The 25,561-nt window shown below is 42.9% G+C and overlaps 1 protein-coding gene across 1 annotated transcript; it reads left to right on the forward strand.

Moving 5' to 3' along the window:
• Positions 1-485: 485 nt before the first annotated feature.
• On the forward strand, positions 486-24,426 carry SLC36A3 (solute carrier family 36 member 3). The gene is made up of 10 exons (XM_059061165.1): positions 486-625; positions 4,441-4,531; positions 7,479-7,567; positions 9,883-9,978; positions 12,984-13,068; positions 14,006-14,224; positions 16,716-16,814; positions 17,190-17,356; positions 21,009-21,178; positions 24,158-24,426. Exons 1-10 carry the CDS (start codon positions 486-488, stop codon positions 24,424-24,426), a joined length of 1,425 nt encoding a protein of 474 aa, XP_058917148.1.
• The last annotated feature ends 1,135 nt before the right edge of the window (positions 24,427-25,561 follow it).

Raw genomic sequence — 25,561 nt, forward strand, 5'->3', positions numbered from 1 at the left:
GGCAGCCAGATTACTCTCCGTTGAGCCACACCTGCATCCTGTGATTCAGCAGCACCTTATTGGCTGGGCAGCCTCCTATTGTGAGGTAGTTCTGGTTTCCTCCTTACCAAAGACATCCAGGCACCAGAACCTCCAGTCCAATGGTGTCTTCTTCCTCCCAGTCACACAGTTCACTTTGCCCTAAAGCACTAAGGGCTAAACTGGGAGAGGCTGAAAGCCCAGGCGAGTACCAGGCTGTGGCGGGGCAATTACCAGGAGCCCTGAGGATCATCCTGAGATGAGACTCTCGTAAGTCCCCAAAGCCAAGTGAGGCATATAATCAACATCAGCGTCTGCCTCTCACCAGCACCAGGGCCCTGCACCCTTGGGGGTTAGGAGCCAGCATCTCAGTGCTGTAGCCTTTGGTTCCTCTGGAGAAAAACCCATGGGAGACTGGTTCAAGGCTGTTACAGTCCTTAACCCTGAGCCACCACCACCTACCCACCATGCTGAAGATCTCACTGCTTGCAAGGGACAGCAACAGCGAGCCCAAGTCCTTGGATGATGGGTCCAAGTCACTCTCGGAGAGTAGCAGTAGCATCACTTCAGAGAGTGTCCATCCTGAAGAGGAAGCCAATGGATTATCGTAAGTGGCTGCACAGCCCTCCTCTATCTGAGGTCAGACACTGCTGCCTTCACAGAGCTGGGCCACAACTTCCTACTTCTCTCTTAACTCATTTATCCCCATTGACCAGGAGACACGTGGATTAAAGACAAAACCTTCAGAATCTAAGAAGTTTGACCCGTGTGGCTCTGGATATTACACCTGAGTCACAGGTTTTGCAAAATTGCAGATAGTCATCCCCAACATGAGCTTTTTTTTTTTTAAATTAAGTAATTTATTTATTTAGCCTGTGCCAGGTCTTAGTTGTGGCACTCCGGGATCTTAGTTGTGGCATGCGGACTTCTTAGCTGTGGCATGTAAACTCTTAGTTGCAGCATGTGGGATCTAGTTCCCTGACCAGGGATGAAACCTGGGCCCCCTACATTGAGAGTGTGGCATCTTACCCACTGGGCCACCAGGGAAGTCCCCAACGTGAGCTTCTCAATTCCCAGAACAATTTTCTGTCTCAGGCTGGCTGCTCTTTCTTCAGCAGTTTCAAGCTGCCTTCCTCTCTGTTGACTTCTACTATCATTCATACTCTCTCTCCCTCTCCCTCTCTCCCTCCCCCTTCCTCATACAAACCCATCCAGGAAATAAAGTTTGGCTCCTAGCCCCATGTCCCTACTTTTACTCCCATAAACTCAGACACGTGGCTCTTTTCCTCAGGGCTTTATTGCCAATCAGATTATTATTTAGTAATCAGATCAGATAATATCCATGGTATAGAGAGATTGTAAATGACAATACCCAGTGTTGATAAGGATGTCAGGAAACGCCCTCTCTCGTGTCCTTTTGGGAAGAATTAAAATGGTATCTTTCTAGATGGCAATGTTGTATATATGTTGAATCCTAACACATATTTATATAAAACATACAAATACTTATTTGGCCTATGCTTTCTTTTAAAGTACACACACACACACACACACACACACACACACACACAACTGGCCGTAGTGGCTGCTTCTGGCTAAGAGAATTGGGAGACTGAGAGGCAGAGATAGAAGAGACATTTATGTTCACTACATAAGGTTTTTTGGGGTTCCTTTTCAGTTTGTTTTACCTTTTGAATTTCATGCTGTGTTACTTAGGGCTTTTTTTTTTTTTTTTTTTTTTTTTTTTTTTTTTTTTTTTTTTTGGCTGCGTTGGGTCTTCGTTGCTGCACGTGGGCTTTCTCTAGTTGCAGTGAGCGGGGACTACTCTTCATTGCGGTGCGCATGCTTCTCATTGCAGTGGCTTCTCTTGTTGTGGAGCACGGGCTTTAGGTGCATGGGCTTCAGTAGTTGTGGCACGCGGGCTCAGTAGTGGTGGCGCATGGGCTTAGTTGCTTTAGTTGCTCTGTGGCATGTGGAATCTTCCCGGACCAGGGATCAAACCTGTGTCCCCTGCATTGGCAGGGGGATTCTTAACCACTGCGCCACCAGGGAATTCCCCTACTTAGGGCGTTTTAAGCATAAGTAAATATAAATAAATAAATCCTTTGATCAGTAATACCACTTCCAGGAATTTTTCCTAAGGAAATAATAAAGCAGGTATGCATGATAATTTTATTGAAGCCAGATCTTAACCTCAGATCTGGTTGTAATACTGACAATTAAGAAACAACGAGAGATTATTTAAAGTATGATACACTTAGTGGGATACAATACAGCCATTAGGAGTGATGAAGGAAATCTGTGGTTGTGGGAAAATATGCAGGACATACTAGACATAAAGAAAATTAAAATACAGTATTATAATGTTTCTCCTTGTGTAAAATTTGTATGCATTTAAAGACAAGTAAGGATGCCTAGAGGAATGTTGAAGCGTTAAAAGGAGTTTTTTCCAGCTGGTGGAATTTGAGTATTTCCTTTTATAATGACAATGTATCATTTTTCAAGGAAAAAAAATAGAAACTTTTTTTTAAGTCCCTGGGAGCTCCCAACATGTGTTTTACTCCTCACAGCCCTGATCCATAATGCTGTTAATTAAGGTGCTATGTTTTCTCCAAACCCTTATCTCACCCTTCCCCAGAGATTTTATCAGATTGGGCAATACGCTGCTGTAGGAAAGAAATGAGAGATGGAGGGATGGAGAACAGGAAGGGGGCGCATCTTTTGGAGAAATTACTATCAAAGAATTGACAAAAGATTTTTTAAAATAGGGTGGGGTGGTTTTTTTTGGCTTTGACATATTTTTCAATAATTGCAGTTACCCAGAAATATAAATTACTGTTGGAAGTGAAGGGACAGCTTGTACCACCCACACCCCCATTGCTTAGGTGAAAAGTCTGAACTCACAGAGATGCAGGAAGTCACTCTCTTCTCTCAGCCCCAGCCCTCTCCCTGGGCAATACTGAAATGCCAAAACCTGACACAGCCCTGACACCCTAACCAACAGGACAAGACCAGGAGATGTGAGCACTGACTCGCAATGTGACCTTGGTCAGTTTATTTCCACCCTCCGGGCTGCCTCCGAACAATCCAAAGGCTGCACAAGGAGGTGCCTCCAATGCCCTCCTCCAGGTGCCTTTTGTTCCAGGAGGAGGGGGCCCCACTACCTGCTTAAACCAGCCCTTGCTTGCCTTTTTTCTATCACCCTAGCTCTGCCTCCTCTTTAGGAAGCCGTTTCAAACAGGTGAGCACCGTAAGGCCAAACCAAAGGTGGTGGTGATGATGAGGAGGAGGAGGACGATGATAATGATGTTGATGGTGATGATGCCTCACATCTGTGAAGCACTTCACAATTCCAAGATTCATTATGTCATTACCCCTTCTGATTTTTATTATATCCTTGGGAGGTAGGCAGGTCAAGATGAATAAACAGAAGATGTAAGCAGCCGAGGGCCTTCCCAAAATAGTGACCAAACACAGTCGGTAAATGGCAGAGCTAGAACTCAGAATCCAGTGATCCTACTGCAGTTCAGTCCTTTGCAGTCAACTTTTCATTTCAATTCCTTTTTGATTCTCTTCTCATGATCCTGTTCCACATTCCCCCTCCCCAGTGCCTGAGCAGGCGCTGCCAGCACTGGTGTGGAGAACATTTAGAACCCTGGTACCTAGCACCCTGCCAGGCACATAGTAAGTATTGTATATGCACGTTTAGCAACTGTTATTAAATTGTATCCAATGCATAGCGTGGAATAAGTTTGCAGTGAATATTGTTGAGTAAATGGATGAAAGAGTGAACTAGAACCAATAAATACTCCATATGTGGTGGCAGACTGTTTCTTTTCTAGTGAATGAATTAATAAATGACTGGGCAGCGATAATTACCTGTAAATTGAGAAAATTCTTATTATTTTTTCCATTGTCTATCTAAATGCCAAACATCTAGTAGGTCTTAATAAATTTTGAGTGAATGTATCATGAAAGAAATCGTTGAATGCATTAATGAATAAACTGGTACTAGGGAGTTATCCAGAATAGTAGCAATGGTTATTAACTTTTTCTTTAGAGCCTAGTGTGTGTTAAATATTTGTTGAGTCACATGAACTAGCACCAGCCCTTGATCAGAGGTTCCAGAACAGATCCTAGGAACTGAGAGTTAAACCAGAGTCCCCTTCATCTGTTTTTTTTGTGTTTTTTTTAAACATCTTTATTTGAGTATAACTGTTTTACAATAGTGTGTTAGTTTCTCCTTTACAACAAAGTGAATCAGTTATACATATACATATGTTCCCATATCTCTTCCCTCTTGCATCACCCTCCCTCCCCTTCCCACCACAGGGTGCCTGGAGAGGCTGAAAGAAGCCTGAGCGTTGGGTCTCCTTTCCCTCCCCTAACATACCCTTCTGTTGCCTTATGCTCCCCCTACAGGATTATGCAAACCTTGATTCACTTATTGAAATGCAATATTGGCACGGGGCTCCTGGGACTTCCTCTGGCCATGAAAAATGCCGGCTTATTGGTAAGATGGACCTGTGCAATGGGGACCAGGTCTACCCATTTCGGGGAAAGGGTTGGCGGGTCCCTAAGGCCTTAGTACTGTTTATCAATGGGCAATAAACCTATTGCTTAGGGGGGCACCCTTTGCAATAGGAAATGAGCCTATTGGCATCAACCATCAACTAGAATTGATGCCAACTCCAGTTGGAATCAACTGGAGCCAACCCAGAGCTAAATGAAGCATGCCTGGAGGAGACAAGCCATTCTTTTTTTTTTTTTTTTTTTCCAGTTTTATTGAGATATAATTGACATACAGCTTTGTATAAATTTAAGGTGTACCGCATAATGACTTGACATACGTATACTACAAAATGATTGCCACAATAAATTTAGTTAACATCCATCTCCCCATATAGTTACAAAAATAGATGTTTTTTCATTGTGATGAAAACTTTTAAGATCTACTCTCTTTGCAACTCTCAAATATACCATATAGCAGTGTTAACTACAGTCATTGTGTTGTACAATACATCCCCAGTACCTTTTATCTCATGACTAGAAGTTTGTACCTTTTGACCACCTCCATCCAGTTCTCCCTCCCCACCATTGTTCTTAAAGACTCACCAGGGCTTCCCTGGTGGCGCAGTGGTTGAGAGTCCGCCTGCCGATGCAGGGGACGCAGGTTCGTGTCCCGGTCCGGGAGGATCCCGCATGCCGCGGAGCAGCTGGGCCCGTGAGCCATGGCCGCTGAGCCTGCGCGTCCGGAGCCTGTGCTCCACAGCCGGAGAGGCCACAACAGTGAGAGGCCCGTGTACAGCGAAAAAAAAAAAAAAAAAAGACTCACCATACTCGCATACTGATGCAGAATCTACTTTGCCACAGTTCTCCCAACTCCCTAGGATTATATCCTTGCTATTTCATTCATTTATATCAGCAACCTGGCCCCTCCAGGCATTTGAGTGTGTGACTCCTGTTTGTGATTGATTGAGAGAAAGTGGCTTGGAAGATGAGGATAACAAAGTCTCTACCAATCCCCTGACACTTCCTGTGCCCTCCCACCTCCGTCTTCTTGCTTATGCTGTTACCTTCTCCCTTATTTCTGTCTTTTGAACTCCACCTCCTCTGTAAAATTTGACTGTTTCCTATTAAAATTCCTTCACCTGTGTTTTTCCAGAACTTATATCTACCTAACCTGGAATACTTCCAGCACTTACAAAGATGAAACATGCTTATTTTAAAAAATACCTATCTTCCTCACTTACCTGAAAGCTCTGAGGGCAAGTACTCTCTGATTCATCTTTACACCTCCCCACAATACCTGCTATAGAGACTGGCACACTGGAAGTCCCAATTTGTGTCCATGGAATTGAATAGATTATTTCCATTTAGTTGAAACAGATTTCTCCTCTCCAGGCCTGCTAAGTGGCTCTCATGTCTAAAAAAGTCACATTGAGGCTTCCCTGGTGGCGCAGTGGTTGAGAGTCCGCCTGCCAATGCAGGGGACACGGGTTCGTGCCCCGGTCTGGGAAGATCCCACATGCCGCGGAGCGGCTGGGCCCGTGAGCCATGGCCGCTGAGCCTGCGTGTCCGGAGCCTGTGCTCTGCAACAGGAGAGGCCACAGCAGTGAGAGGCCCACGTACCGCAAAAAAAAAAAAAAAAGTCACATTGAGACCCTGGCTACTGACATGACTTCTAATCTGAATCAGTTCCAACCCAGAGATGGGACATTCCCCTTTAGAATTCTCAGGGTTCTAGAACTTCTGAAGAGCATTATTACCACATGGCCCTCAACCAAACTCTCTTTGCCAGTGTGGTCTTCGCGTTTTAAGATAACTCTTTTATCCTTTGATTTTGGTTCCTAAGAGTTATTAGGTGATTTCTTTACCCTCCATCCCCCATCAGAACCTGTAATCATGATTCATTTGAGAAATATATATTGAGCACCTACTTTTCTTAAGCCCTGGGAATATAGATGTAAACAGCACAAAAGAGTCTCTGCTGTAGGGAGGCTACATCCTGGTGCAATCTAGTGGTCCTCTTCATCTCTCAAATTTCTTTGTGATGTTAGCACAGGTCACATCTATAAAGGCACAGGTGTCCAGCACAAAGAGGGTGAGAGAGTCCCTCTTTGCTCTGTGCCCTTGTGATCACATCTGGGAGATAATGATTAATAATGAGCCCTGCTTTTTGATCTCATCACACATTAAAAAAATGGAGACTATGTGAGAAGGAGACTTGTTCATTAGCTTGACTCTAGTCATCATTTCTCTGTGTATGTATATCAAATCATGTCATTCACCTTAAATACATACAATTTTTAGTTAAAAAAATAAAAAGGACATGGAAAGTAGACATATGAGAGCAGTGATTCTCAACTGAGGGTAATTTTGATCCTCCCTCACCCAAAGACATTTACAATGTCTGGAGACATTCTTGGTTGCCACAACTTGGAGAGGAGGGGGAGGGAGTGCTTCTGAAATCCAGTGGGTGGAGGCCAGGGATGCTGCTAAATATCCCACAATGTATAGGACAGCCCCCTGCAACAATAAAAAAAAATCAGCTGGCCCAAAATATCAGTAGTGCCCCTTTTAATAACTCTGTACTAAAGGAAGGAAGCCAATCCCTAAGAGGAACCTTGGTCTTCAAGCATCTTGGAGGAGGTAAGGGCTGGGATGTGAGAAGGAATGAGAGATCTAGAAGCAGAACTAAAGGCCCATGAGGAAAGGCGTGGGCTGTCTGGGAAGTAGTGAGCTCTCTGTTACTAGAAGTACTGTAGCACAGGTTGGGCAGCCACTTTGCAGTGATGCCAAGAAGGGTATTCAGACCAGGGCACAGGGACATTCAGGCAGGGGCTCTCATCCCCAAATCTCTATTATGAGAGGGACCCTAGCATCCAGGTGGGGAGAGGGCCAGGTATGGGAGCAATCCACCTGTGGCTTACTGCGCCCACATCTCCTTTCCCCTCCAGGTCGGTCCTTTCAGCCTGCTTGCCATCGGGATCCTCACCGTGCACTGCATGGTCATCCTGTTGAACTGTGCTCATCACCTAAGTCAGAGGTGAGAGTCCTGCTTCTCTGTCACTTGGTGCCGGGTTCCATCTGAGGGTGTGCTGTTTCCCTGGATCGTTGACCCAATTAGCTGGCCCCCTCTCCAGGCCACCACCCCTGCTCCTCTAGATACTGCAGAGGTGGTGGAGGGAGTGATTAAAATCCCAACGGGGAACTCCTAGGTCTGGACCCAACTCTGCTGCTAACTAGCTGGACAACTTTGCCAAGCTCCTGCACTCTCTGAGCCCAAATATCCCTATCAAGAGAAATCAAAAGGGATAAAGGATGCAAATGTGCTCATACAAACCCATGAATATGTGAGATACTTAAGATGTCTTTCATTTCCTCTTAATCTCCCCACCCCCATCTCCCCCCAACTCCAATACATATACCTTCGAAGGGGAATTTTTTCCAGGTAAACCCTTCTTGGGACATTTTAGTAACAGTAAAAAAACATAGTTAGCAATGAGATGAATAGCTCACAGGGATATTAGGGATATCCCTAATTCAGGGATAGTTCACTTCAATCCCTAATAAAGTGTACATGCAACACTCAACATTTATATATTTAACACTGTAATGCAAAACAAAATTCCTGAAGGAAAAGACAAATACAGTGAAAACAAACAATGCTGAGAACTTCATATTTATAAACTAGCAATCATGGTGATTAGCAATTCTTTACAGCCAATAGCCTTATGGCTTTCTGTCCACAGGGCTCAGCTTCTCCCAAGGCAGCAAGTGGGCTCCTCAGTTGTGGCTCATGGGCTCCTTAGGTGTGGCATGTGAACTCCCAGTTACAGCATGCATGTGGGACCCAGTTTCCCGATGAGCGATCGAACCCAGGCCCCCTGCATTGGGAGTGCAGAGTCCTAACCACTGTGCCACCAGGGAAGTCCCTTGGTTTTTTGTTTTTCGCCAGCATTTAAAAACCTGGAGATTTCACGTAAAAAAAAAAAAACTGTACCTTCTTGCCAGTCAGACACTCTGCCACCTCTGCAGCTTCATTCCTTCATCATTCAGCTGGAGCCACATCCTGATCAACCCCTTTTGGAGCAAGACCTGTACCAGAGCCTAGGACACTGTCTCCACTATCCCCTATTCTGTCTCATATCCAGCCCTTCTCACCACATTACTGATACCTTTCTGATCCCCATTGCTTTTGAATTTGCAATCCTCAGAGTAATGTATTTGCCAGTCCTATGCAATGTGACCTCATCTATATTTCGTATACCAAGCTCATTGAGCAATAATAAAAACAGAAGCATCATGCCGTGTTCTCAGTGCATCACCATATTCATCTCTTACTGTCTCCTCTCCAAAGCCCAGACTGCATGTAAAAAAAAAACTGAAGCCTGGAAGTATAAAGAGACTTGCTCAAGGTCTCCCAGCCATCTAAGGGGGTGTGTTGGGACTTAAACCCTAGTCCCTGACAAGTCTGGGGCCCTTTCCCTCTCCAAGCTACTCCCCTGAGTCATGCAATTAACTCCAGGGACCTGGGCAACTTGCTCCCACTTGCTGTGTTGACAGTCCTCAGCAGGGCCTTCCTGTCCCTTAGGAAGGGCTGCCTGGGGAAGGAGGGAAGAGGGATAGGCTGGAACTGGGGTGTCACATCCTACAGGGGTGCTGGGGAGGAGGCTACAGATTACCTTTGCATGGTGGCTGGTCCGGGGCAAGCATCCCAAATGTTCCAACACCCTCAACAGTAGGAAGAAGTGAATGTAAGTCCAGAAAAGCCAGAGCCACTGCCTTAGCCATACTCATACCCCGTCCCCCTCCCTTCTCCTCCCTCTAACCAGGTGTGCACACCTCACAACTTTAGTATCTTCTCTGCCCTTGTTTGCAGACCTAATCAATTCACAGCTACTGTCTACCTAAATAGTAATAATAATATCCACTTAAATATTACTGTAAAAAAAGACAACTACAGGGGCTTCCCTGGTGGCGCGGTGGTTGAGAGTCCGCCTGCCGATGCAGGGGACGCGGGTTCGTGCCCCGGTCCGGGAGGATCTCCCGCATGCCGCGGAGCAGCTGGGCCATTGAGCCTGCGTGTCCGGAGCCTGTGCTCCACAACAGGAGAGGCCACAACAGTGAGAGGCCCGTGTACCGCAAAAAAAAAAAAAAAAGACAACTACAAAAAAGAGGCAGAATTCTGAAACTTTTAAAAGTATACCATTATAAAATATCTCAATAATACTGTTGCTAGAAAATTACCAGAATGTCCCATATTAATACATGAATGTATAATAATTACTCACTTTGGGGGAGTACATTGTACTTTAAAAAAAAATGTTTTAAGTTATTCATTGCTTGTCCTTTCCCTAGACTGCAGAAGACTTTTGTGAACTATGGAGAGGCCATGATGTACAGCCTCGAAACCTGCCCAAGCGCCTGGCTGAGGACCCACTCAGTGTGGGGAAGGTAGTAGTCACAGATGTCACAGTAGTAGTAGTAGTAGTAATAACAACAACAATAATAATAATCCTCACCTGTTCTTTCTTTATTTCTAGTAACACAAGTTTTAAATGAATATGTTCTTGTTGAAAACTATTGAACAATATAGAGAATCTCCTCTGATAGCTCCATCCCCCATCCCACTCTTCACCCAAGAAGTAATCGCTGATATCTAGTTAGTAAACATTCCTCTAGACTTTTTCTCTGCATGTACTTTTTCTCTGTATATATGTGTACAAATGGAAATATATATTTTGTATTGTATTTTCTTGTATATTAATTGGAATATTTTTTGCAAATTTGCTCTTTCATCTAATAATATGATTAATTTCTTTCCACATTGGGACATAGAGATTGACCTCATTATTTTGTAAGGCTCATGTGATGTTCCCCAGTATAGATGGATCCTGTGGTTTTATTTAATCCTTCCCCTAATGGTGAACATTTAGGTTGTAACCCTCGCTGGATAAAAAGTTTATGGTGTACAAATGCTCTTCTCTGTCTAATTTCCTCTGATCATCTCAATGACCTTGTGAGGTAGGCAGGTGTATCTTTATTGGGAGGAAATATGGTGATAAAGGCTCACGGAGACAGAATAATGTGTCCAAGGTCACAGGTATAGATACTGGTGAAGCAGAGTTTTGACCAAGCAGCTAACATGTTAGCCTTTCCCAGCAGAGCCCCTCAGGAGTTAGTCCCTCACCTGCCAAGATCCTTCCTGCATCTCCTCTCTTGGGAATGTCAGTAGGTCACTGATTCCCAATCAAGAGTCACTCTGATTGTCAGACAGGAAAGGCACGGGGCAGTAATAATAGAGATCTCGCAACTGTCCATCCTTTCTCACGAAGATATATCAGCTTCTGATGACATCCTGAATAAAACTTTCAGGCAGGAAGGCTCCTTGGAAATCACTATATCCATGCCTATTCAAGTGGCGGAAAATGAAGACCAGATAGAACAATAAGGCTGCTCAGATTACCCAGGGATCAGAGCAAGGACTGAAATCCAGAACATTCAGCTCTCACCCACTATACTGTGCCATTTCTCTGGAGGCCCAGCAGCTGAGAAAGAATTGGGAAACTATTTTATTTAAACGAATGATTTGTAATTTTTAGTGTGCCAAGAAATACCTGGGGAGTTTGATTAAAAATTATTCCACATAAGCAACAATCATCAATTGATGCTCATTGTGAAAGGTCATTGGAAAACTATAAAGGAAGAATACACTGGCATCACCTGACCCCATGTAGTCATCGACTCATGTCTAGACATGGGATAAATGGACGTGATGCGTCTTATGATAGGATACAGTAGGGAGTACGGAGAACCACCTCTGAAATACCCTTGCCAGAAAGATAAATGAAGAACCTCAGTCTTATCAAACCACTAGATCTAATATCAGTTTACAGGAAACACAGGGGATAGAAGAACAAGATAAATGACATTATGAATTCATCATCTGAATCTAGAAAGTGAAACTTACTACAGGGCAATTTTCTGGTATCTTCAGCACCAACCAAAAAAATTAAAGTTGCAAGGGAAAACATAAATAAGGCAAGGGGAATATAGCAGATTAAAAATCTTGAGACTTAATTACAAAATGCAATGAATAGACTTGTTTAGAAACCAACTGTGAAATAGACATTTTTGAAAAAATTGGAAAAATCTGACTATGGATGGAATATTAAGTGATATAAGAAATTATTGTTAGTTTTGTAAGGGACGATTAAGGACATGGTGGTTATATTTTATTTAAATTCTTGCCCATTAAAGCTGCATACTGAATTATTTACAGGTGGAATGACTTGACATCTCCAGTTTGCTTCAAATACACTAACAAAATAAGTTTGTGTGCAGTGGAGGGTGAAGGAATAGGTGGAAGAGGATTGGCAAAAAGTTAATTGTTGAACCTGGGATGAGCACACAAGGAGTCATTGAATTATTATCATTGTTTTCATGTATGTTTGAAAATCTCAGCAATAAAGAGAAAAAACATCTTTATTCTGAAGTCTCACATGACACTGCCAAGCTTCTGACTCAATAGGCTGATATGAGAGCCAGGACTCTGTATTCTTACCATAAACCTCAGATGATTCTGATGCAGTGGTTACTACAACCCAGTCTTGAAAAACATCGATCTAAACCTTAGAACCTAAGTAGAGGAACATATTTTTGTTCTCTTAAAAAATAAATGCAGGGCTTCCCTAGTGATGCAGTGGTTAAGAATCCGCCTGCCAATGCAGCGGACACGGGTTCGTGCCCCGGTCCGGGAGGATCCCACATGCCGTGGAGCGGCTGGGCCCGTGAGCCGTGGCCGCTGAGCCTGCGCGTCCGGAGCCTGTGCTCCGCAACGGGAGAGGCCACAGCGGTGAGGGGCCCGCGTACCGCAAAAAAAAAAAAAAAAAAAAAGGAAAAAAGGTGGATATGTACAGGGCAGCTCTACCTGAAAAAAAATACTAAACAAACATAGCTGAATGCCACATATGAAGCATGATTAGATCCTGAATTAAAAAAATTTTTTAAACAGCTATAAAATATACTTTGGAGAGAATTGGGTTATTTAAAATATAGACTATATATCTGAGTATATTGAAGTTGGTTTTCTGGACATCATAGTCCTAAGGGAGGTATGTTATGGTCTTTAGGGTTGACGTGTTATAATATCTGCAATTAATTTTCAAGTAGTTCTGAAAAAATGCACAAGTGTGTGTGTGTGTGTGTGTGTATGGATAAACACATTCATCCATACATATTTAATGCAGTTAGGGCTAAACTTTAGCAATCAGTATATCTAGTTAAAGAGTATATGGATGTTAATTATACTAGTCTTTCAACTTTTACTGTGGACTTAAAATTTTTCAAAATTAAAAAATGAGGAAATACTAAAAATAATAAAAGAAATAATTATCTCAAAAAATGCATTTAAAAATAATTTGTTTCTCCCTCTGTCTGCCTCTTGTTTTCCTTCTCAGGTACACTGTCAGCTTTTTATTAATCATCACCCAGTTGGGCTTCTGCAGTGTTTATTTTATGTTTATGGCAGACAATTTACAACAGGTAAAGAGGCCCCTTCTGGGCAGAGTGGGGGAAAGCAGACCTCCTGCTGCTAGGGTTTTGCATTAGCAAAATTACAGTTTTGGGATCATGGGAAGAGAGGGCTTCATTTCTACTCCCTGGTCAGACTACACTTGAGAGTTCTTTCAGTCCTGGGAATCACTCTTTAAATGGATCACAGGGAAGCCGAAGCAACATCTGAGGAGTGTAACCAGGATGGAAAGAGAGGCTTGCAATCCTGTCCAATCAGAAATAACTGAGAATTTTTAGCCTGAAAAGTGTTGGTGGGCTTTTCTTTAGGCAGCTCAAGGTTGTCATGTAGAAGACTTAAATTAAGGCAAACAAGTTGCAACATTGCCCTCATTGCATTCCTAACAGGCATTATAAATCAATCATAGCATTCTTTCTTGGTTTCATGGAATAAAGGAAGCATACTTGTTTTCGTGCACTCAAACAGCCAGAGCTATGACAGGCATTATAAATGGAATATTCAAGCAGGCAGATTTTGCTCAATATTCAGAACTTTCTAACTTTTAGGGCTATCTAAAGTTGAAGAAGATATTCCTGTGTAATCAATTTCTATTCTCTGGATGTATGAAAGAAAACCATTTGGTACGGAAGAAGAGCTTTGGCTAGATGACAGAAGGACCCTTCAGGCTTGAGATTTGACGATTCTAAGGGTTTCTGGTTGTCACAGTCATGGGTACTACGGTTTAGGGTTACCAGATTTGGCAAATAAAAATATATGACACCCAGTTAAATAGGAATTTCAGATAAGCAGCATAATTTTTTTTTTTACTACAGGTATGTCCTTATGTAATATTTGGGACATACTTTTACTAAAATGTTACCTGTTAATTATCTGAAATTGAAACTTAATGGCATCCTGTGTTAATGTGGCACCTCTAACTACACTGCCCTTCCTTGTGCTCCGCATCAGATGGTGGAAGAAGCCTACGTGACCTCCAACACCTGCCAACCCAGGAAGATCCTGGTGCTGACCCCCACCCTGGACATCCGTTTCTACATGCTGACAGTCCTGCCCTTCCTGATCCTGCTGGTGTTTATCCAGAACCTCAGGGTGCTGTCCGTCTTCTCCACACTGGCCAATATCACCACCCTGGGGAGCATGGCTCTGATCTTTGAGTATATCGTGCAGGTCTGTGCCCTCAACCACCACAGAAGGGGGTCAGTGTCCAGGGCTTCTGAGACCCTTGGGGAGGGTCACTGTTGTCACGGGCAGATGAGAGTGAGGAAGGTGACCTCCTGCTCTGAGCAGCCCCTGCCAGAGTGACGTCCGTGAACACCTGCCCGACAAGCTATAAAAACTAGTCACCATCATCATCATTATTGTCACACTGGACAATGGGTCATTCAACAAATAGTTCTTGATAGCTTCTATGACCCAGGCATTGTGCAAGGGGTGGGGATTCAGTAGTAAGTAAAATGGATGGGGTGTCTGCTTTCATGGAGGTTACAATCACTTGGGGTAATAAATCTCAATCAAATAACCAACCAAAACTGTAGCAGTGATAGGTTGACAAAGGGATACATGGATGATAAAGGAATTTGATTTACTTTGTGCCAAGTTCTTTACGTAGGTTAACTCATTAAATCTTCACAATGATGCTATTTTGGAAGTAATACTACTTTATCCTCAGTCCACAGACAAGAAAACTGATAAACAGAAAGTAATTTTTCTACTAATTACAGTCATTTTGCCTCCCAAGCCCATGCTTTGCTATCATTACAGGCCCTGAAATTTCACCATTATAGTTTCATTTCTTTGAAAGTCTCTGGGGTTGTATTAGTTTCCTGCTGCTGCTGTGACAAATTACCATAAATCTGGTGACTTAAAACAGCGCAAAATTGTCTCAGAGTTCTGGAGGTCTCACCCGGCAGGACTGCATTTCTTTTTGGAGGCTTGTGGGGAGAATCTGTTTCTTTGCTTTTTCTGGCTTCTAGAAGCTGCCCTCATGCCTTGGCTCATGGCCCACTTCCCTCTTCAAAACCAGCAACGTCGGGCCAAGTCTTTCTCATGCTGCCATCTCTCTGGTTCTCTCTTCGGATTCTCTCTTCCATTTTTAAAGTCCCTTGTGATTACGTTGAATCTACCCAGGTAATCCAGGATAACCTCGTTATTTTAAAATTAGCTTCAGGGGAAGTATAAAGCATTATCCACGTGTGCATCTCACCTCTCAGTTGTCTCCTTATTTTATTGTACAGGCATAGGAGTGCACAGGAGCTCTGCTGCTCCTCACAGCTCACATTCAAGTGCAATAGCCTCAGCGATGTACGCTGTGATCACACCCATGCTGAACCCCTCCGTCTAGTCTGAGAAATAAAGACTTAAAGAGGGGCCTGAAATTGCTCTTTCGAAAGGAAACTATAAAAGGTCCTGTTGTCCTAAGGGCTTAAGAAGTGCCTGTGATAGCAGAGCTCAAAGCCTGAACTCAGTGTTGCCAGTCTTTGATCAGATTGTGGAAGTAGAACATGCCTCTTCTATTTGTCTTGGAATTTCTACTTTGATTTTGATTCTATACAATTCACGTAACTCACCTTTAAGTTTTGTGATAACTCTGATATCCAAGAGTTTTTCCCTTTGGCATTTTCATACTCTCCCAATTGTATTCCCAAACTTGGATTTGAAACATTTGGAAATTCCCATTTATCTCAAGGGACTACATGTATCTCTTAGGAATAATTTCTTCTCAAATAAAATATATAATACTGTGAAATAAATAAATTAATTAATTAAATAAAATTAGCTTGATTAGCTCCCTTAATTCAGTCTGAAAACTTAATTCTCCTTTGCCATGTAATGTATCATAGTCAAGTTTCCAGGGTTAGGATGTAGACATTATTCTGCCCACATGAGTCTATTAAAAGAATCATTTCCTCTAGACCTGTGATAGCTACTGTGCCAGCCAGAAGACTTCATGGCTCTGAGAGACGTGATGGGAAAGAAGTATTAGAGAACTGGAAAATAGAAGACCTGAATCCTTATCTGGGCTGTGTCACTCACTTGCACAGTGGCCTTGGGCAGTTCCCTTCTACTCCCTGGGTTCCATTTTCACCACATGTAAAGATGTGGTAAATCAAAATGTAAATATATACAATGTATTCCTTAAGTAGGAATGAAATTCTGATTTATGCTACAACATGGATAAGCCTTGGACATTATGCTTAGTGAAATAAGCCAGCCACAAAAAGACAAATATTATATGATTTCACTTGTAAGAGGTACCTAGAATAGTCAAATTCATAAAGACAGAAAGTAGAATAGGGGTTACCAGCGGGCTGGGTAATAGGGGGTTATTATTTAATGGGTGTAGAGTTTCGGCTGGGGATGATGATAAAGTTCTGGAGATGGAATGTGGTGATGGTTGTACAACAATGTGAAGGTTCTTAATGCCGCTGAATTATACACTTAAAAGTGTTTAAAATGGTAACTTTTATGCCATGTATATTTTACCACAATAAAAATAAGTAACTTGTTTAGAAGATGAGAAGGCTGACTCAGCTGTAGATATCTCATGGGTGCTTCTAACACTGTCTCTGTTGATGTCGGGCAAGCCCAGCTCTCTACCAGATTTGGGGTGACTTCTCCGCCTTGGCAAAATGAATGCCCTTCTTCTACTTCCTTTCAGGACATTCCAGATCCCAGGAACCTACCCTTGGTGGCAAGCTGGAAGACTTTCTTGCTGTTCTTCGGTACAGCCATCTTCACGTTTGAAGGCGTCGGTATGGTAAGATGGGTGTGGGGTTTGAGGGAATGGTCCCCAGTGCTCTCTATGAAAGCCAGTCATTGTTCTAGATGTCTACATAGTGGTATTTATGAAAAGTGCCGAATATGATCTTCTCCTGGTGGAAGGGAAAGTCAGTATCCATTTACAGGGTGCCACCTGCCCCATACACCACACCAAGCCTTGAAGACTGAGTGAGAATTTACCATCAGCCCAGATGCAGTGGGGCACTCCTGGCTGTAGAAAATGTGGGAGAAGATGAAAGGGGGTGTGGCCCCTTCCTGTCTCTGGGCTGCCTGGAGAAGGATGTCTGTGCTTGTGGGGGAACCTGCTAGCTTTCTTTCTACCTTTTCTTTCTCAACCTCCTTGCATCTCTAGGTTCTGTCTCTCAAAAACCAGATGAAGCATCCACAGCAGTTTTCTTTTGTTCTGTACTTGGGGATGTCCCTTGTCATCGTCCTCTACATCTGCCTGGGGACACTGGGCTACATGAAGTTTGGGTCGAACACCCAGGCCAGCATCACCCTCAACTTGCCCAATTGCTGGTATGTCCCTGCCCATCTGGGGTTGGGGGGAAGGGCAGGGGAGTCACAGGGTCTGAGTCTTAGCAACAGAATGTGGCATCCCTGAGTTACCATTAGCAACAAATATTAACTGCTAGTATTAGTATTATAATAACAGGTACGTTTAATAACCCAGGCATTGTGTATTATCTCATTTAATTCTCTCCAGAGCCCTATGGGTTAGCATTATTATTATCAACTCCATTGAATGGATAAGGAAGTTGATATGTGGAGAGGCTGTAAGTAACTTGCCCAGCTCACACTGTTCATGAGAAGTTGAAACTTGAAACTGAATCTGTCTGACTGTATGGTACAAAGGCTGTCAAACAGGGATGATCTGGGAGTGTCTGAAACAGAAATAGCAACAACAAAAAGTATAACTCCGGAGTAATGATTGAGGGGCCTGCATGTGGACTGCTACTCAGGACCCCAATTCCGGAAATGGACCTAAGCTGCCATGGCTATGCCCCACTTGGTTCTTGGACTGGAGTTCTTGCATTCAGTTGTTGATTCACTTACTCATTCATTCATTCATCCAGGAAGCGCTTTGGGGACTGGTACTTAGCATTCATCAAGTATTAGCTATTGTCATTATTCCGGCAGTAGTGGGTGCAGAATGACTCAGCAGTCAGTAGGACCAAGTGTTTAAGAGCACAGATTTCTACACCTGAGCAATGGGATTTGATCCTGGTTCTCACGTGACCTTGGATAAGCTAACCTAATCTTGCAGACCTCATTTCCATCCTCCATAAAATAAGGATAATACTCTCGCCTATTTGTATCAGTCAGGATAGGTTATGCTCTGGTAATAAAATAAACCACTCCAAAATCTCAGTGGCTGAACACACAAATGCTTAATTGTATGTTCATGCTACATGTCCATTATGGGATGGCTGGGGCTCAGCTCTGCACCATCCCCACTCCAAGACCCAGACTGATGGAACAGCCACTCCCTGAAACATTGGTGGTTTCCATGGCAAAGGGCACATTGAATCATACCCTTTACCATGAAGCTGCTAAAGCTTCTCTAGGAAGTGACATATGTCTCTTCTGCTCATACTTCATCAGTCAAAGCAAGTGGCCACGCCTCACTCCAAGGGGCAGGGAAGTGAAATTCTACCATGTGTCTGGAAGACTGGGAGATATTTGGCGAGCAGCGCAAATGACCGCCTTGCTATCTAAGGGAGTGACTGTGAGGGTGAATTGGCTTAATATACATAAAATGCTTCGAAAAGTGTCTGGCACTCAGTAAGTGCTCATTGCATGTTAGCTATTATCACTGCTATGTCTCCCCACAGCCTTGGTCTTTTGGAAGTGAGTAGGATGGTGGGGTGTTCATTTCCCATAAGGCCACAGCTGTAAAATGAGAAAAATGTCACCAGTCCCACCCACTTCACTGTGTTGTGGTAATGACTAGATGAGATAATAAAAGTGGAATTTCTTTGAAGTTGTGACTTATTTTACACGAGTAAGATATCAGCCTAATATGCTGTTCTTATTCTGGGTAATTCGGGCTGCCACTAGCTACCTTGGGCAGGGCGGGTGCTTTCCTTCTGGGATATCAGCTGGAAAAAAACAGGCATCGGGTGCCGTGAGGACCTCACAGCTTCTCTGAACCTGGCTGGTGATGAGATTCTCCAGAAGAGCCTTAAAGAAGGAATGAACAAATATTTCCTCCCGGGCTTCCCTGGTGGTGCAGTGGTTGAGAGTCCGCCTGCCGATACAGAGGACACAGGTTCATGCCCCGGTCCGGGAAGATCCCACATGCTGCAGAGTGGCTGGGCCCGTGAGCCATGGCCGCTGAGCCTGCGCGTCCGGAGAGGCCACAACAGTGAGAGGCCCGCATACCGCAAAATATATATATATATCCCCTCCTAATGACCAAAGATCAACAACCCAAGGAGAAATGGGCCTGAGCAAGCAGTAAGCAGTTCACAGGCAACTCAGAAAGTGACATTTTATATATTTGAAAAGCTACTCTGTCTCCCTCATAATCACAGAAATGCCAATTTTACAAAACACAATGGCACAAACCAGCAGGTGTTCACACACTGTTTTGCCAAGGATGGAGGGAAGCAAGCACTCCATTATGCTGGGACAACAAATGTGCAATATGTCAAGAGCTATCAAACTTTTATATTTTATTTTATTTCTTTTTATTGAGGTATAGTTGATATATAATGTTATATAAGTTTCAAGTGTACAACGTAGTGATTCACAATTTTCAAAGATTGTATTCCATTTATAGTTATTATAAAATATTGGCTATATTCTCTGTGTTGTACAATATATCCTGTAGCTCATTTATTTTATACACAGTAGTTTGTATCTCTTAATCCCCTACCCCTATCTTGCCCCTCCCCCCATCCCTCTCCCCACTGGTAATCACTAGTTGGTTCTCTATATCTGTGAATGTGCTTCTTTTTTGTTATATTCACTAGTTTGTTTTATTTTTTGGATTCCACATATAAGTGACATCATACAGTATTTGTCTTTCTCTGTCTGACTTATTTCACTTAGCATACTACCCTCCAAGTCCATCCATGTTTTTGCAAATGGCAAAATTTCATTCTTGTTTATGGCTGAGTAGTATTCCATGATGTGTATCTGTGTGTGTGTGTGTGTGTGTGTATACACACACACATATATATATGTGTGTGTGTGTATATACACACTGCATTGAACATGGGGGTACATGTATCTTTTTGAATTAGTGTTTTAATTTTTTTTTTCTGTTATATACCCAGGAGCAGAACTGCTGGGTCATATGGTAGTTTTGTTTTTAGTTTTTTGAGGAACGTCCATACTGTTTTCCACAGTGGCTGCACTAATTTACAACAGTGTATGGCAGTACCCTTTTCTGAGAGCTATCAAAATGTTAAATCACATATACTTTTACCCAACATTTTTACTTCTGGGGTTGTATACTGTATGTGCATAGGTTTATGTATAAGCGTATTCTTTACTGCATTGTTTACTGACAAAAGACTAGGAATAATCTAAATATCCATTAATTGGAGACTGGTTAAAAAATTATAGTATATCCATGCAATTGGAATATCAAGCAGCTATTAAATAGAAGAGCCAGATCTATGTATCTATGTGTACTGACAGGGAACAATCTCTAAAAAATATTAAATGGCTAAAAACAGAGATCAATGGTGTGTAGAGGATGCTTCTGTGTGTGTGTGTGTGTGTGTGTGTGTGTGTGTACCTACATTCTGTGTAAATTTGTATCTACACTATTTCTGGAAGGCCTTCAAGAAAATTGTTTGAAGAGTTGCCTGTGGAGAGAGGAACTGGAGACTGGGAATCAAAGGTGGGGGGGAGTCCTGGTATGACCTTTGTACTGTGAATTTTACTCCATACAGGTATACCTTTTTAAAAAAGTAAAAGAAAAAAAAAAGAAAGGCACAGATTCCTGAGCCACAGGCCTATTGAATGAGAATCTCCAAGAATGTACACTTTTAATAAGCTTCCCAGGTGGCTCTGGTGACGGGTCAGGCTGAGTCAGTGGAAGTTAGGCAGTTCTATAACTCAACAAGTCCCAGCTTCCAAGCAGTGGATGAGTCCTGTGCGGCCCTGCCTAGGAGCCACGTCGAATTTCACGTGCTGTCTGTCCCTCTCTCTGCAGGTTGTACCAGTCGGTCAAGCTGATGTACTCCATCGGCATCTTCTTCACTTACGCCCTCCAGTTCCACGTGCCAGCTGAGATCATCATCCCTGTCATCATCTCCCAGGTGTCAGAGAGCTGGGTGCTGTTTGCAGACCTGTCTGTTCGCACGGCCTTGGTCTGTCTGACCTGTGAGTAAGATAAAAGGGCTCTCTTTGCCCAAAGCTGTGGCCGGGAGCCACATTGACAGCTACCCCCATCACTGGCTCGGCCACTAGCCAAGCAAGATATTTCACTTCCCGGAACTGCAACTTTCCAACTGAAAAATGGGCTTAACAGAACTGTCACGTAGTAAATGTTATAGTAATCTCTACAGTCCACACATAGAAAGAATACATTGACTGGTTTGAGGGAGGAAGAAGCGTCATTTATTCATTCCTATATGCCTCCTATATGTCAGGCACAGCACTGACATTATCTAATACTCATGACAGCCTAACTATGTAATATTACCAATTGAAGGAACTATGACCCAGGAAATTAAGTAACATGCTCACATTATAAATAGCTGCTAAGCGACAGAGCTGGGATTTGAATGCAGGTTGTGTAGCACCAAAGTCTGTGTTTTCCGTTGTGCCATATTCCTTCCTATCATAAATTAAGGGCTAGTCTCCTTAAAGTGGTGTTTAACTATAGAGAAAAACCCCAAGGGGCTGATTTCTTACAGTCTTGGAAGTCATTTTCTCCTCCCTTCCTCCATCCCTCCCTTTCTTCCTTCCTTCCTGCTTCCTTCCATTCATTCATCCATTCATTACCTCATTCATTCTACATCAGGTGCCATTGTGGATGTTTGGGAAACATTGTGAACAGAGCTGGGAAGGTCTTTCTCTGAAGCATGTTCAGAGAAAGAAGATCAAAAAAGGTGTCCCATGAAGAATGAGGGAAAGAACTATGGAGGTTTTGCCTGGAGAAGCAAAGGCTTGGGGAAATTCTATATCTGTTTTCAAACACCTGTGGGATTATTGTGCAAGAGAGAGAGCAAATTTCATCTTAAAGTCTCCAGGAGTCAGCGTTTAAAGTTCAGGGAATCCCATCTCTGTTCAGGGTCAGGAGAAAGTGTGTAAATCTTGGAGCAGACCAACAGAACAATATACTACCAGATGCTAAACTCCATATAACTGGAGTTCTATAAGCGGAAACAGCATACCTGCTTGGCTTAAGGTGTTGTTACAGAGTTCCCAGTCTGTACCAAGACATCAGGAACCTGTAAATATATTGTTTTGAGATCATTCCCAATAGGAAGGGTGTACATTGAAGAGAAACACTGAGTAGTTCAGGCCACTTGGTATCAGGGAAAGAGCATCACTAGAGACAGCTGACTTTCAATGACATGTCCTGCTTCTGTTGTGTGCTGAATGACCACTTCTTCCTCTTTTATTCATTGGTCAATTCTGTTATCCTTCATTCAGTACTCATTTGTTGAGCACCTACTATGTGCCTGACATTGTGCTAGGTGCTAGAGATACAATAATGAATCATGAAAAAGACATGGCTCCTGCCTCATGAGGCTTACAGTTTGAGTGGGAAATATATGCAGGCAAATAATTATAGCACATTGTGATGAATGTTAAGATGGTACACAGTGATGTACCAGAGGATAGTTAAGACTGTAAGAAGAGGCTACCCTAAGAGCACCTGAGAAGGTCCTATAACTTAGCCTGGGCCAGGTCAGGAAGTCCTCTCCACTGGAGTGATATTTCAGTTAAGACCTAAAAGATAATTAGGAGGCAGGTGGAGCAGTGAAGAATGTACCATGTGCAGTAAGCAGGCTCTGCACAGATTGGAGGCAAGTACTTATATATGGCCTCTCTGGAGAACTGAAAGCATGAGGAGTGATAAGACACGAAGCCAGAGGATTTGGCAGGGCCCACGTCCTAAGGGACCTTGTTCTAAGGAGATCAGGCAGTGGGGAAGGGCCCACAGCAATGGGTTAGCATGACCAGATCTGACCCTTCTAGAGCACTCCTCCAGTCCACCTTGTGTTATAGCTTTCCTTGAGCGTGTCTTCTCTCTGCCCTGCCTGCATGAGCTCTCCTAACGAACAGACACTGAATTGTCTCTGTACTTCTTCCAGTAAGCAATTTATTAAATATCTGATAAAGGAAAGCTGTGGACGAGGATCATCCCATCAGAGAGGTGATGGATTCTCAACCATGAGAGTATGAGTCTCTCTTGTTCTCTGATGAGATGTGCTGGAGCAATTTCAGAAAGATGTGATGTTTTCTTCAGGACCCAGAAAGCTAGTCTGAGTGCTTTCCAGAACTGGTTTTCCCTAATTTATTCATAGGAAAATCATATGGCTGTATAAAGTTAAGTCACATAATTTATATGTTTATTTGTTCAAATATTATCAAAATTGGATCCTCCTCGAAAATCCATGATATATGTTCATTGTATGTATAAAAGATGGAAAACTAAGAGTGTCTGTGGAAGAGAGGAGATGGTGAGTGAGCCGCCTAATGCTGTCTGCATGTTTTATATCCTCCTTAATTACCAGTTTCCTTCTAAGAGTAGGAAAACCAGTGGTTGAGAGTCTGAGAGCAGCAGAACCATCTCTCATTGTTTATCCATCCTTGCTTCTAGACAGTGACTATATTGTGTAGACTAGTACAAATTCACTGTAGATGCAGTGCCTGGGCAAGAGTCAAGCATTTATCAAGCACCTATTGTATATCAAGTTCTTTCATGTACATTAGAGGCAACCTAGTAGGGTGGAAAGGGCCTTAGATTGGGCATTTCAGTGGCTTCTAATCTAACTCTTTGTGACCTTGGGCACAACCCATTCCCTCTAGAGCTCTAGATTTCCCCAGCTCTGTGATGAGAAGGTTACAATAGATAGGTGGTAGAGGGTCCTTTTCAATAAATATTATATGTGAAAAACCCAATAGATAAAACATAAAAGGAGAGCATGTTTTGACAGCTAAAACAGAGGTGGGAGTCCAGAGCCACAGTGCCTGGTCTGCTCCAGTTCACAATGGGCTCTTTCCCCACCTCTCCAATGGTCTGTCAGGCACCTGTAGAATTACACAATTCTCCAAAGAAATGGTTTGTTTCTGGGCTCCCTTCCTGCAGGAACATTCAGCAGTTCTAAACTTCTTTTTTCCCCGCAGGTGTCTCAGCCATCCTCATCCCCCGCCTGGACCTGGTCATCTCTCTGGTGGGCTCCGTGAGCAGCAGTGCCCTGGCCCTCATCATCCCGCCCCTCCTGGAGATCACCACCTTTTACCCTGAAGACATGAGCTGTGCCACCATTGCAAAGGACATCATGATCAGCATCCTGGGCCTTTTGGGGTGTGTATTTGGAACATACCAAGCCCTCTATGAGTTGATCCAACCCATCAACTATTCCATAGCCAACTCCACAGCTGTCTATGCATAATTATCTATTTTTATTCTGATAGTTCTCCCTTACTCCCATCCCCAATTTGACTTCTATTGTGGATGTTATATACATTCATCAAACCCCAACATCTCTATATTAATTAGTGCCTTCTTTATCTTTCCAAGAGAAATGTAGGTGACACAAGTCAGTACTGATACCCCTCAGGCTATGTCTTTTCTGTTTTTTGGATTTCTCTGGAGGCCTTTTGTACCTCTGAACCAAAACCACATTCAACCATATGTATTATCAGCCTCATTTAATGGGAAAAGGGATGCCATTTGCCCATGATATCCCTGGAAACAGAGACCAATCAAAAATATAAATGCAAAAGGAGTTGTTTTCTCTATTCTGAAGTAACTACCCTTAAAGCATCAGGTTTAGAAAAGTGTATGTTGGGGGAAGAGGAGTTTCTATTTAGGTATGGTTCTAAGTGGAACTGTCACAGAACAAAAATAGTACTTAGCAGTAATTTTTCTAACCAATAGCTCTGACACTGATTTCCTATGGGATCTTTTTTTTTTTTTTTTTTTTTTTTTTTATCCTATGGGGTCTTGGGCAAGTTTCTCTCCCTGTCCATCTCACTTTCCCATTCTGTGAATTGAAGGATTGGATTAATTGGCTGTTATGGGCTCTTCCAGCTCTGACTTTCTGAAAGCGAAAAAAAAAAGAAAAACAGAAAAGAAAAGAAATGAATTTATCCTTTAACACATGTGTGAAAATCGAAGGGTTTTCTGTCAGCAAGTTACCCTGTTGCCCTGGAGACACAGGCATACTGGAAGTAGGTTAAGGGATTAAAAACCTATTTCTTAGCAATCTTTCATTATGGTGACCTCCTTACTGAGAAGGACATCACCTCTCTCTCTCTTTCTTTTTCTCTCTCTCCCCATCTGACCCCCACCTTCTCGGATATCTTAAGGCCGCTTAGAGCTGATTTAGGCTAAAGGGGATGAGCAGTTTGTCTGAGGGAAAGGATTTCATCATGTGCAAGGACTACTGACCTTTTTAAAAATAATACTTAGTTTTGGTAAGGGTTTGGAAAAGCAATCTTATACTCTGCAGAGGGCAGAATACATTTTTATGGCTTTTCTGAAGGACAATTTTTATAATACATAAGTTTTAAAATGTATAGCCC

Source organism: Kogia breviceps, chromosome 4 (assembly GCF_026419965.1).
Source record: "Kogia breviceps isolate mKogBre1 chromosome 4, mKogBre1 haplotype 1, whole genome shotgun sequence".
Taxonomy (NCBI): domain Eukaryota; kingdom Metazoa; phylum Chordata; class Mammalia; order Artiodactyla; family Physeteridae; genus Kogia; species Kogia breviceps.